The sequence below is a fragment of the Branchiostoma belcheri genome, unplaced genomic scaffold (genome assembly GCF_001625305.1).
Source record: "Branchiostoma belcheri isolate BF01 breed outbred unplaced genomic scaffold, Haploidv18h27 scaffold61, whole genome shotgun sequence".
NCBI classification, from domain to species: Eukaryota; Metazoa; Chordata; class Leptocardii; order Amphioxiformes; family Branchiostomatidae; genus Branchiostoma; species Branchiostoma belcheri.
Window position 1 is genome coordinate 371,800 of NW_017804254.1, and position 14,889 is coordinate 386,688.

The 14,889-nt window shown below is 41.7% G+C and overlaps 1 protein-coding gene across 1 annotated transcript; it reads right to left on the reverse strand.

Moving 5' to 3' along the window:
* Positions 1-199: 199 nt before the first annotated feature.
* Positions 200-13,728, reverse strand: LOC109482956. The gene is made up of 17 exons (XM_019785856.1): positions 13,554-13,728; positions 12,959-13,073; positions 12,471-12,590; positions 11,663-11,782; positions 11,072-11,206; positions 9,147-9,297; positions 8,366-8,585; positions 6,453-7,104; positions 5,913-6,124; positions 5,611-5,725; positions 5,213-5,358; positions 4,537-4,721; positions 3,710-3,830; positions 3,057-3,239; positions 2,810-2,831; positions 2,457-2,579; positions 200-1,786 (listed from the first exon to the last, which is right to left on the reverse strand). The coding sequence occupies exons 2-17, from the start codon at positions 13,053-13,055 to the stop codon at positions 1,683-1,685; spliced, it is 2,706 nt and encodes a 901-aa protein (XP_019641415.1). The 5' UTR covers positions 13,056-13,073; positions 13,554-13,728; the 3' UTR covers positions 200-1,682.
* Between the last annotated feature and the right edge of the window lie 1,161 nt (positions 13,729-14,889).

A 14,889-nucleotide genomic window follows, 5' to 3' on the forward strand; every position in this document is an offset into this window, starting at 1 on the left:
GTGACTGAGAGACCAGAGCAGGTTTATAAGCACAACCTATTGATTGATATGTAAATAAAGTGAAGACAAATTTTTTGGAAGTCGAAAAAGGAACAAAAGTCAGACAAGTCAAGACAAGATGATGCAAATCCAGTTGCTTGAGTAACTGTTTTTTGGCGTATCATATTGCCTGGATGTCTAACCTTCATCGACGTACAATGTATCTTGCTTGTTGGTACATACTTTTTATCACACAAATTGCTCATCAGGATACAAATTCAGGATGACAACTTCTTATATATTGATTAATGTGTTTTCGGTTTTAACAACATCTCTACGATGATGTAGTTCCCTTTACCAACTGTAGATTTACAGTGTGTCATTATTATACTGTCAATGGTGTGTTGCTTGTTTTCTTAGTACACTGTAATTAAAAAGCAGTTACTCAATAAGACCAATGACAAAGTCTTGGACCAAACAGTTGACCCATTCAATTCAAGATGTCAACAAACTCACATACCTTCAGTAATGTGAACACGGTTTCCAGCATTAAGTAGAAAATTAATTACAATATGCCAGAAATCACAATGATTATTCAGAACGTGACACATTTTACTGCTAGCCTGTTAGACAATGCAAATTTTGTAGCCAATGGCTCAGCAATCTGTATGTGCCATGTTGATACATGAAGTTGACCATGTATGTAGATTAATGTGCCATTTCCCTCAACTGTACTACAATGGCAAGAATCACTGTCAAATAGGTTTCTAGACAATACTGTCATATTCAGAAGTGCGTCCAGTTTCCAATAATGTTTCTATGAGAAATGTCTTCAGTCTTGTCTTGAGAAATGAACTTTTAATGTGGTTGACTGCTCTTTGTCAAATGTAATGTAATCTCTGCTGGTTTTAGTTTGGCTTGTAAACTGGCAGCATATCAGAGGAAAGGGTGTTTTGTGTGTGTTTGCTAGTGCAGGTCAAAGCATTATATTTGTTGATGTGAGGGTCGACTTTATATGAAACAAAATTGTGAATTTTTGTTTTCTGCTTTCGAAGAGTTTGTAAATAGAGTTTGATTCAATGACTTGCTTTCTAAAGGTCTCTGTCTATTTTTGATCCGTTGCTCTATGTTGAGAACAAAATTCCCTGCTTATACACAGGAACAAGGCATTTGAATGTTTAACAAGAATGTTCATGCAATTCACTCACCCAGTTCTTCTCTACCCCCCCTCCCAAAATAAGTACAATGTATCTTCCATCCTCCCTTCTATTTGAGCATACAATTCCTGCATACATATACATATATGTAGACACTGCACAATCATTGTTCTTTTGACATTTTCAATTCATACAAAAACGTAGTCAATCTTTTATATACTTTCTGACTAGTTTGTGGAAGATAATTAATTACTCAGAAGAAATCCAGAGGTAGATTGGTGCATTTACAAGTAGCAATTTTAAGTCAAAACCTTTTACATTATTTACAATTTCCTTGATATGTATATGAATAGCCACAATCTCTTCACCTGGTTAATCTTCAGAAATACATAATTATACAAACTTATTATATAGTATGATGCTAAACTTTATTCCAACACAAGGATTAAAGACTTGCAAGTTTTAGACTTACTGTTAATTCCCGCAGGTCTAGTGATATTGGCTGCAAATTTTTAATACTATACTGTAGAGGAATTTGTAACATGTTCACAACGTTGTGGTCTTAATGTCTGTTGGGTCCACAAATGGAAGGATGACTTTACTTGGGTTGCACAACTTCTCCATGGGCTGTATCTGTGGTATGCTAGGTGCTGGGCATGAACAAGGGATATTACACATGCATCAGTATGTAGAAAGAACTTCAGGATTTGTTTGCATGAAATTTTCTTGTAAGAAATCTGTTACAACCTTTCATTAGAATATTGTGCTAAGGTGTTTTCTTGCGTGATACAAAACATGTATCGAACATTGTTGAAGTAAAAATGTGAGTTTTCTATGTTCGCAGTCTACACAGCACATACACATGTGCACATATATAACGTTACATATATACACAGTGTCACTTACATACATACCGTAACATACACTGTCTGGTGTACAAAGACACACACACATACATGTACATGTGCATACATACACTGTCGGGTATACACAGACACACATACATACATACACTGCCGGGTGTACACAGATACACACACATAAATATACTGTCAGGTGTATACCGACACACAAACATACATACATACAATTACTGTGTCAGGTGTACACAGACAGACACACATACATGTACATACACTGTATATGTATATGCACATACATACATACATACATACATACACTGTCAGGTGTACACAGACGCATACATACATACAGGTCTACACACAGACTCATACATACACAAGTGTATACACACACACACACACATACATGGATGCACAGACACACAGACGTGTACGTGTATACTAGAGCACTATTCACCTGTAGTAGGAGCCACTTTCTGTCTGAACACCCCTTTGGCCACCAGCAGACATACAATGACCAGGACCAGTACTCCAACCACTGATGACCCACCGGCTATCAGTAACCAGTAACCTTTATCCCCTGCCAGACAACACAACAAGAAAAATGTTATAACAGAAAAAAATCATCACTTTCTGGATTAATGTTACCATTTCCTAACCCTCCAACTTAACTGGCCTTTCTTCAGAACTTAAACAATACAAGTTGCATTGAAATCTGCGCATTTTATATTCACATGTAAGGCCCATGCTTCTTATTACTTTTCTTCAAATCATGCACTTAAACAGATAAAAAGATGATATCACACTTACCAGGTAGTTTGTCCACAATTACCTGTAAAGGCAAAACATGTCTTTGAATGTTTCTTTTTTCATAGTTTTGTAAGCAGGAACAAAATGAAAATGTGTGTTTTGACTAATGTAATACTTTTTATTGCCACATATCAGTCCTTCCATAACGAAGTTCTATTTTCGTAATTATATTAGTCTCAATCCGGGCGCTGTTTTAAAATTCTAATCCATTCAGCAGTTTCAAGTGTCATTTTCTACAATTTCTTACCTGCCGTTCATCTGTGGTCCGCAGCATGGCGTTGTTGGTCACAGTCAGTGTGACGTTGTACGCTTCATCGGCGAGTAAGCCGACCGACAGGTTCATCTCCCTGACGTTAATGTCGATGGTGTAATTCCAGAAGAAACAGTCGCTGTCCTTGGGAATGCAGTAACACCGTGATTCTTCGCACTCCTGTTGTGGGATTTAAAAAATGTAACTTTGACGTCCAAATGTCTGTATTAAAACTAACGATGGAAGATGGCGATGTTTTCTTTTTTTTTTCTTTAGGCGGTCACAAATTCTGACAACTTCTCATCCTTGCGCGAGTGTGTGCCGATCGTGTACGATCGTCTTTTAGAAAGTCTGGACCGTCAGTAAATGTTACCATCTCTCTTTCCATCCTTTTACTCGAAAATCTTTCAAAAGGAATAACATTTACGGTTGTGACTGGTATCTTCATAACTGCGGCCGTTTTCATGTATTATGAAGGTATTTTTGCGCACCGAAATCACGCCAATGTACACAAACTAGACACGGTTTTCAGATCACTAAGGCACGAGTATCCGAAACCTACAAAAGGGAAGCTAGGCTGCTACATCACTCTATGATGTCAAAGGAATTGTGGAGTAACGTTATAGATACGTGTTATGTAGTTGACTTACTTCTGCGGTTTGAAACACCATCCGTCCTTCTCCATGTATAAGAAGAGGTCTGGTGGTGTCCTGCAGCGTCCAGTGCACATCGAAAACTCCACTATGAAGATCGTGTGCTTGAACGTGAACTCTGAAGCAAAAAAAGAATCAAATTTAAATGAGGATAGTATGTGTGTCATTGCTGTGTTTTTGATCGTAAAGAATACCTTTCTCAAAAGCAATGACACTTTCATGCTATGACTACATGTATGTAGAACCATTGCAACATATACTAAGGCGGTTAACGCTCCGTGTATATATCAATAAACACTTTGGGAGACCAGAGTCATCGTGATATGGGACTGTTATTATTATATTTTACTGCAAACAAAAGAAGAATTTCTACTTCTACTCATATATTTTTGCCCAATCATCAAAAGAATCAAAGTACTACATGGATTAACTTTGAAATCGAAACAAGCAATGCCAGGATGAAGGATGTAAAACAAGGGTATTAGAATAAGACATATATAAGCTACATATATAAGATACAAGGATACGTCATAGATGTGTATAGATGGCGTTCAGCACCAAGGACAGGAATGTTTGCATGTGTGTCTGTGTGAATGGCGTTCAGCACCAAGGACATGAATGTTTGCATGTGTGTCTGTATAGATGGCGTTTAGCACCAAGGACAGGAATGTTTGCATGTGAGTCTGTGTGGATGGTGTTCAGCACCAAGGACAGGAATTTTGGCATGTGTTCTGTGTGGATGGCGTTCAGCACCAAGGACAGGAATGTTTGCATGTGTGTCTGTGTGAATGGCGTTCAGCACCAAGGACAGGTATTCATCTCACTTGAGGAAGTCTATCTTGTCAGTCCAGTTCACTGCAAATGTGACGTTTCCCAAAACAGGCGGAGTCGAGTCAACGTGAATGGTGACGTCATCTTCGGCCACGTCACCCATGACGTCAATGGCGCGAACCCAAAAGCGAACTGTGTCGCCGTCTTCACGTGAAATCTCAAAATCTTGTTTTTCTACCTGTAAAATATATTGCGTGAATGCACTTATGTGTGCGTGTGAAGCAGTGTATTGTTTCTATTCCAACATTCATCCCAATCTTTAAAGCTTTGTATGTATTTATATGTAATATTCCTTTAATAAACGAAAAAAAATCACAATACATCAGACGACGGCACACTCAAGTTTTTCAAACTTATTTTCATGCCGCTACCAACGCAGACAAACGCACGGACAACAGTCATACGCATTTTAAAGTTAAATGGGGGAAATTCCTGTAAAGTGCCTTTCCCAAGAGCACAGGATCGGTTGCATGGCAGGGTTCGAACCCGGGACCTCTTGGTTCCGCGGCAAACACTCTACCGTTACGCCACACGACCCTACACCCAGTGTATTTTTAAAGAACAAAATGTAATGTTTTTATCAACACAGACTGTCCATGTCATTATGAAATCGTTGAATTTAAAGCTTCTTGTGGGAAAGAAAAATACCGACGCATTTAGCATCGTAACAATCGTTACCATGACGTTTTCCCAGCCCCCGGCCGGCCGGGTCAGACTCCGCCCTCCCTGCTGATCCCCGCCCCAGGCCGTCTGGAACAACACGATCCCATGGACGTTTGGGATCGCCTCACGTGACCTGGTCATCGGGGGTTGGCCTGACAACAATCAGAAAGCTAATCAATATTTCCATTTGATATATCGGTGATATATACGTTATATCACACGTGACATATATGATTCTTAATCTTATGTATCTGCTGTATACCCTTTGACAGAATTAGCATAATAAGCGTTAGTACAATTCAAGTTACCAAGGTGAACACTTATTTAAGTCACACAATGTCATCACACTCACCCCACCCAATTTATTCCCTCGACAAGCTTTATAACACTCTTGTTCTGCTTACCAGATGTTTCCTCATAGTCAGTTGAGATGTTACTTGGATGTGCCACTATGGCGCCGAGGAAGTTGTTGTCACGGTGTAGCTTGTTGAAGAAGTGCCCGGCCCATGTCAACTGGAGCTGATACGATGGAGCAATCATAACAGGTTGGACAATAAAAACTAAACAGTTAAATATTGGACAGTTAAAACTTTTGATTTCAACAATAACAGATCTAGTAGTTCTAGACGAGTAATTTTTTTATTTCAACTTTATTCTAGCTGCTTTATTTCTTTACTTGGCTTTTCTATTGACAAAACTTTGTCACCTTTGTGTCATTGTTGCTACCGTCGTGTAAGTTGGTTTGCCACAGCCAGCCTGTGTCGTTTGCTGCTGACGTCACGAGGAGGGGGAAGGTCCCGGATGTGTCTATCTCCACCGTGCTGTTGTCGTCGAAAATCAGAAACCTTTGCGCCGTGATGACGTTCCCAACACCGGGACCTGTACTGTCCTCCACAGTCAGTGTCACCGAGTACACACCTGATCATGTTGGACAAGAGATGCGATGAGGAAGAATGCCTCTTAAGAACATTTTCCTTTCAACGCTAGCTACGCATCATTAATAGCATACATAAACGTTATCATCATTGAAGATGTAGTCCATTTTGTCTTGGATCAGAACAGCATAATGACGACGTACAGGCCGGGTGTTAGTAGTACATACGTTACTACATTTTCTTGTCGTCAGCTTTGTTTTTTTTCAGACTTTGCCAATATATCGAGTTTTGGGTACCACAGAATTGTCCGAGCAATATATCATCATGCTAACATATTACACGTAATTTGGAGAAGATTTCGTGACACTTACCTGGTTCGGTAATGGTGACGTCCACCTGTTCGGTGTCGGCTCCAACACTTCCGTTGAGTGGATACACTACGTCGCCGTCTACGTCAGTGACGTTCCCGCTATTTGTGACGTTCCGTCCGTCCACAGACGAATTTGTGCCCGTCGAATTGCGACCAACGCTCATGTCCGTTCCATTAGTCGACCCTGAGGTAGTGTTGGTGTTCTCTCCCTGTGTTGTGATGTTTGCTGTACTGTTTCCGTTCGCTACTCCGGCCTCTCTGATGCGCCTCCTGTTTACCTGCGGTGTGCTAGTGGTAGCGTTCTCCCTGGCAGTGCCATTTATCGGTGTACTAGTGGTAGCGTTCTCAGTGCCGGTGCCGTTTATTGCTGTGTCATTGCCTCCCACGTCGGTGCAGTTTCCCCACGTGATGTTACCTTCTCTCGTCCCATTCAGACCCGCCTCACTTGTCCCGTTCTCGGTACCGTTTAGACCGAGCACACACGGCCCGGCAGTCCGGTTGGGACGTACCGCGCTCTCCTGTTGGCACTCCCGCTCCTGGCCCGGCATCCCCAGCCCATCTCCGCACGGCCGCAGCCGGACGATGTCGTACGTGTACGTCCGGATACCGGAGTCGTCGTCATGCCAACCGGACCAGCGGAGGCGAATCGTGCCCTGGAACAAAACAGTACACATGTAGTCAAATGTGAATTTACAATTTTTATGTACGAGGATGGTGGTGCTGGTTATATTGGACGATAGAAATGTTCAGGTTCATCGGTAGTTTGTCCGCCATCCGATAAGACTAATTATGGGTTCACCACACCACGAAGTGGTGGTGAACCCATATTGCTTTTTCTGATGTTTCTTCTCCTCCTTCTCCTCCTTCTCCTCCTTCTTCTCCTGCCATTTTTTAAATGGATTCAGCTTCTTCATTTTAGGGCCTAAGGTCCTGAAATTTGGTATGGAGGTACAGTGGTCAAATTTTAAATTTTTGTGATACAGGCTTTTAGAATGGTTTTATTTGAGTTTTTTGGCTGTGTTATAGCAAATGTATTACTGTGTTAGTCTGCCGTGTGTTAGTCTGCCGTGTTTACCACGTCTGGGCATGAGTCATCACAATGGAATGCAGGGCATCAACCAATAGGCATGCAGCTTTCCTCTATACTTCTTGCTGATTGGCTGTTGGGATTTAACTTGATTAACACCTGCACAGAGCATTTCCACCTGCACAGAGCATTTCTTGCTGATTGGCTGTTGGGATTTAACTTGATTAACACCTGCACAGAGCATTTCCATACTGACAGTATGTCTTTATTCAAGTGTTTTGGTAGGTATTTCAAGCTTTTCTGCTCCAGCATTGGAATGCGGGGCATGAACGTTTTTTTTTTTTTTGTAAAATCAACAGTTTGCATTATGCAATTAAAAATCCTAACCAATAAAGTAGGGAATAGCTATCCAACTGTTGTTTTAGTTGTATGTTACTTCATATTATAGTTATATCAATGTAAATCATTGTTTTCCCTTGTGTTTCTCATTCGTTCCCTGCCATGTGGTAAAATGTGGTGAACCCATCGCTGTATTTGCTCCAAAGCAAATATTGGCCTTTCTAGTTTGATTTAGCATTCTGCAAGTATGCGAGGGAGTTGTGGTGCTACTTGTGCGTCTGATGACATTTCCTTGTGTATCTTATATCACCTGGGTGACTAACGTTCATTGACGTAAGCAAGAGAGAGTTCCCTCTGTCCAAATCAATCTTTGAAGCAACATCCAAACATCCAACGGCTTAAGCTCAATCACAAAGCAAAGTTTGTCGTCACGGGCCACTGTTGCTGCGATAGATGATTTTAGGAGGCTTTCTCAATTGGTTAAATTGAAGCTTCACTTTAAATGGTACAAACACAAAGATAGTACATTTTTCGATAACACCACCTACATTTCTGGTTACAGCCGGCCCCCTGTCGAGCATGTTGTCCGTACAGTTCCCCTCTACAGAGCAGTGGTACGGTGGGGTGAAGTCGAAGGTGAAGTGGGCGGTACGGGAGACCTCCAGGCCGGAGTAGTACACGGACGGGTTCACGGTGTAGCTCGATAGACCGTCATAGTTCCTCATCTTCACGTACCCGCCATTTCTCGACTTGGCCGTAAAATACAGCCTGCAACACAATGGGGTAAACGCGAAATTGCTGACGGTTTTAGATTCATCTGGGCAGTCTCTTTATCTGCACCGGTAAACCCAGTCTCCACCAGACTCCTTTGCAGGCTGAATAAATATAAATTGGCTTTAAAAGGAATGTAACTGGCCAGGGGAGTTAGCCGGCCATAGAGGGTCCAATTTTCCTGCACGGATTTGGACTCTCTATGGTCGACTAACTCCCTTGGCCAATTACAGTCGTTTTAAGGCCGATTTGTATATCCTGCAAAGGAGTCGGGTGGAGACTAGGCAGTATAATCGCTCCTCGGTGTAACGCACAGTCGTGGCGTGCTAAACAATGTTTTGATTGTGCATTGAAATATGGATATTTTACACTCATGCAACTGGAGTTAACCTTCAAACTGGCAATGTTACCTTTAACTTAAAGTACCCAAACTTCAGAGTGTTTCGTTTTAAATGAATGGAGTGTTATGCATTGTCTTTGATGCTAGATACCACATGATACATATTATATCATATGATATCATATCATATCATCCGAAGTCAATGAAGGTTTTCTGACCTGTCCCCGTGTTGAGGTGTAACAGAGATCACGTGTCTTCTGGTGCAGTTGTGAGTTGACAGGGCGGGGCTGTCCTGACTGACCACGTGACTTGAGCCACCATCCTCATATGACTGACACGCCAAAGAGCCGTTCAGAATCGCCGTTGTCCCTAAGATTGTGAAGAATCTCGAAATGATTAATTGTGACACAAATATACGATAGAAATTCATGTATACTTTGTGCATATGCTTTACGTTCACAAGGATTTGTTAAAGATTTATTTGTACAATTTCACATGAAAGTTACAGGTTGATATGCAGCATAGTCCTAGCAACGAACTCGTAAAAAAAATCACAAACATGTTGAGTACCTCTTTCCAGCCACCAGTTTGTGGACGCCTCCGTCATCCCGATTTTCCTGTCATCTATGTAGTAAGGCTCTGGCCAGTCAGATGGCGACGGCTCTTCAAACGCAGTCTCCCAGTTAACCTGACCAGAGAAAAAACGATCACATATTTCGATGTGGTGCCATCAAGTTTCATGATATACAGAGTTTTCAGTCAAGAACAGTGATTGTCGTCTAAAGTTCAAATCACATTTTTATATAGTCTAGAAGGAGATTCTCAAATGAGGCCTAGAAAATGAGAAATCTAGATTCAGAAAATAAAAACTCTGCGGCCACTTGCGACTTTCACGAAGTTTGACGTGCTTTATTCTCCATTCATGGTACGTTTGCATAATTTGCACAAATTTTCATAAAGAACCCTAGAACCATGATGTCCCACCTGGACCATAGTACGGCTTATCTTAAAACGATCAGGGGACATTAGGTGTGATTCTATTGTACTTGCCAAAGTACATACGGGGTGGGCTACGACACGAGTTTTTTTAGGTTTCTCCTCCAGGACTAATAGACATATATGTGTCCAAATGAAGGTATAGGTAGTGATACCTCTAACTGCACCGTGGTTGCTTCCTGCTGGAGGTTTGTCCAGACGGTAGAGGGCGCTATTGTAGAATCCGTACACGATGCCTCTGCAACTTCGCCTGCTGCACCGGTCAGCAGTCCGGCACAGTGTGTCATCTCAGGTGGGACTTGGACTGTGGAAATATTAGTGTACTGATTTATCAATTTATCAATCTTTAATATGGGCTTTGATTCACCTTCAAGGCTTGGATTCACGTTCAAGTCTTCAAAATAAAAAGCATAAACAGAGAATCGAAAAAGACGTCCAGTACTTCCAGGACCAGACGTACTTGACAAACAGTTTGTCCCGTTGAAGTCAGGTGCGCATGTGCAGGATGACGGTAGGCTGTTGGAGCCACAGTTGCCAGGGTAGCAGAACAGACTGTCCGGCCGCCAGGAGCACAGCTCTGATCAAACAACATGAAAACTACACTTTACAACTAAAATTGACAGTGGAAAATTAAATGCCATCCTATCTTTTAATGGCACTAAAACTTCCGTGGTTGTCTTAATACTAAATTAATACCGACTTTAAAAGTTTAATTTCGGGCCCTACGACAGCTGTACATAACATTTGCTTTCTTCCTGAACTTGCTTCAATACGTCGTTAATGTTTGATGTCCTGTCTGTAATTGGTACACGTACACTGCTATGCCTATGGTATACCGCTATCTATGAATAGTTTATTTCATCAGGTAAGTTACTGAGTAAAAAAACTCTTTTTACACAACCAAGTGTTTTATTCACAGCGACATTTCGGTGATCGTCTGTCACCTTCCTCAGGGCAATTCTGATTGGTTCACATTGAACTGCAGCACAGCTGTCGCTGCTTATCGGATGTATTCCCAAACGTGCAATATTTACACATTCACACATATACGTGGTTACAGGGACTGTAATCTGCAATATGCGGTCCCAGGTCCCAAACGGTATACCGCTAGCTATGTCCATACAACAAGTAGGGGCAGAATACTCACGAGTACAGGACTTGCCGTCGGCAGCCAGCCGGTAGCCCATGGCGTCCCCTCCCCGGTCGTACTGACACGTGGTGCACGTGGAATCACCTGGTCCTGTACACTCTAGCACTTCGCAGTCCGCGATACTGTCACAGGCTAGCGCCAAACGGAGTTTAAAATATGTAAAGTTTCAAGTTTTAGACTACCAATTCACCTTTTATGTTTTCAAGAGGCTGTATGCCTAATGTACTTTACATTATGTCATACCTCGGCGGCGATAACTCTGTACTTTACAGTACGTACTTCCTTCTCCAAAGGGGTGGTGTACATCTATTTATGTTTTTAAGTGGGGAGGTATGTAACATGTACTTGACAGTACGTACTCCCCCCTTCCAAAGGGTAGTTATCATCAATGGCAAATCATAATACATGTACTTGTACTTGTGGCGATGGCCGACTGAGCAATTCAGTCACTTCTGAAAACAGTAACCAACTACCAAGTCTTAAAACAAAGGGAAAGTGATAAATAAATACTAGTATGGTAACGTTACGTCTTTAATTTGCGCGCACGATCACAGTTTTTTATACAAAGTTGCGGACTCCTGTACCCACCTACACAGCTGTGCTGACCAGACAGGTAGTACCCGGTGTTACAGCTGCAGATGTAGCTACCTGCCGTGTTGGAACACGTGTGGTCACATCCCCCGTTACCAGACCTGCACTCGTTTATATCTACCCAGAGGAAAACAAAAACACATCGTCAAAAGAATCATATTACATAGTACTTCTGGTCTTTCCTGTTTCTTTTAGGTGTGCCATCGAATATAAACCTTCAACGGGAACTTAAACTATCACTACAAGTTGTTGAATCACATTTTCATTAAAAGTAAAACATCTGTCGCTAGAACTAAGTGTCCAGTCTATCTCGGCTGGGGCGGGTTCTCTTCGGGGCTGCAGAAGCTTTTCCCGCCCGACTCATCTACTAGGTTCCCCGGAAGGTTTTGCACGACCGGCGTTCCTACTACGATTTCGTAACACTCCCACCGGGCGGCCTGTTGAACTGGACGGGAGAAAACTATTAGAGTCCCGAAGACAGCCCGTCCCAACCACGATATAGACTGGATACCACTTACCAGGCTACGTTAGAACCAGACGTACACAAGCTCGTTTATATGTACATGGGGGTTAAATCAAGAACACATCATCTGATCATCAAAAGAATTATATGCTTACATTTCTTCTGTTCTTTTCTAGTGCTTTTAGGTGTGCCGTCGACAGTTGTTAACTTACGGGTAAGGGGGAACTAAAACGTATGTTCTTGAATGATCTCTTTAAAAAAATGATATACTCCACTATGGAAAACACTAGGAAGGATCGTTGGGATTGTGTTAAGATAGTACCACAGGTGAGAGGTGGTTACCTGTGCAGGAGTGTTGTCCGGACAGGCTGTAGCCGGTGTTACAGCTGCAGGTGTAGCTACCTGCATTGTTGCTACACCTGTGCTGACACCCTCCATTGTTCGTTAAACACTCGTTGATATCTGTATACAAAAAAAATGAATGGTGCTGAAAATGTAAGGAAACATTTTACCGAATCTAAGTTGTGTACTTAAGTTGTTTCCTGTGTATGTATGGGTTAAAAATAAAGTTGATAGATGAATAGAATAGTATCTCACACCGGTGAAAACATAAAGTCCTATCATGAAAAGTATCAGCATTATAGAAGTTCCTTATCAAGAAAGTAATTATAATAGCCTTTAGGGCAGCTATGCAATTACTTTATGTCAAGCTTTATCAATTATTTGCATGTACAAGTATGTCCCGCATGTTTAAGAATTTAGGAAGCCTACATGTACTACGTGGTTCGCACTGTACATGTGTGGAAAAAGCTGCAGCGATGAAAACTTACCGTTACACACCCTCCAGTGTGCGCCGCTCCCAGACGTCCCTGCGTCCGCCCTGACACACAGGTAACCAGCGGTACATCCCCAATATTGACACGCCATTGTAGACAGGTATTCTTGCTGCGACGAGGATATGTATTATTTGTCAACATCAATCAAACAGGATAGAGACAGAAATTCTCTCCATTTGGTGCATGAGAGAAAGGGATGCCTTCCAATAGCTTTAAACGTATTTCATTCTAACAAGCTACGGAAATTTTGTTTGTAGGCTACACCGATTTAATTTTACGGATGACATCCTCTGATCGAAGACCCTCAAACTAGTGCGCGCGGGCGAATGAAAAATAATTCCGACCGAAAATAAAAATGGCACTAAATCATAGAAATGCGAAGCTGGAAATTTGCTGCTGTACATAGCGACGTTTACGACAACCCGGTGTCTGTGGCCTTATTAAAATTACAAGAGTTAGGGACAACTTAGGGTTAGGGCAAACTTGACAACAGCCTGGAAATAAAATAATGGCTTCTTGCTATCTATAGCATGAATAGTTCCATAGTAAGTAAGGTGTCACTTGATTGATTGAAGAATGGACGACTTACCGATTTTTCGGTGTTCCAAAAGACCTCACGGACTTCTTCATAGACACAGCCTTCTCCATAACATTCCTCGTGTAACGTCCGCTTCTTCCTCGGTGACCTCTCAAGAAAACTGTTGGCTTCCTTTTCGGTCCAGAAGGGCGACAAGACGTCGTTGATATCATCAGCCTGGTCATTGGCTGATAAACTTTAAAAAATAGCATACGTGTATAAGCAAAAATATCTCACATTGCTATCGTTTGTTCTTGTTCTTAAGATAATACCATCAAGCAGCAAATACCCTATAGATGTTGTACATCAAAACTGCAATGACGATATGTATCTATATACTTTTCTATACACAGATAAGCTTTTATTATACTTCAACTACCGATACAGTTGTGGTGTTGCCATACATTTGTCCCATTTTCAAAATGTAGTTCTTACCCCAGAGCTTATAATTAAATAAATGATGAACATATTTCCAAGGCTTATATAAATATAGTACATCCAAAAGAACGATATTTAAACTTACCACAAAGCCGTGTTAATTATCAGCAACAATGTGGTCAGGCAGTACAGAAGCAAAGGGTGGGTAGTTTTCATGAGCCTCATGTCTGTCTGTAGATGGTAACAAACGTTTTGAGTCTCAGTATCAGAGTTTTTGTAGCGGTCAAGAATTTTAGATCTATTTCTGTCACGTCACGGGAATGTGGAACTTGTTCAGTTGACAGTCACACATGAGCAGTAACACGCCATGCCTCTCATTGTGGTTTGTCTAAATTGTCAATCATCTGGGAGAAAAACATTACTTCTTCCACACACTTCTCCTTTTTCACACGCGCAGTTTCATCACACATGTTTGTACACCTGCTGCATATAACCAAGGACACAGACGTGTTTCGCGCTATGTCTGGTATAACTGTAAACAACATGACTCATCGATCATGTACGGATGTCATGACGTGTTTCAACTGTCCATATCGTTTGTAAATTAAAATTTCACAAGGTCACCGCAGACGATGTTTTTCTGTCCACGCCATCTTGTTTGACGTAACATAGAATGTGACATATTTCATACGACCGTGGATTGTTGAACTCCACGGCCGTTCTCTTCATCAGTATAGTGATGAACTCCAGGGCCGTTGAATTCATCGGTGTAGTGATGAACTCAACGGCACTTCCGTCCCTAATAGCGGCGATTCGCCGTTGAATTCATCGATATGTAGTGATGAACTCAACGGCACTTCCGTCCCTAATAGCGGCGATTCGCCGTTGAATTCATCGATATGTAGTGATGAACTCAACGGCACTTCCGTCATCGATATGTAGTGATGAACTCAACCGAGTCAACGGTACT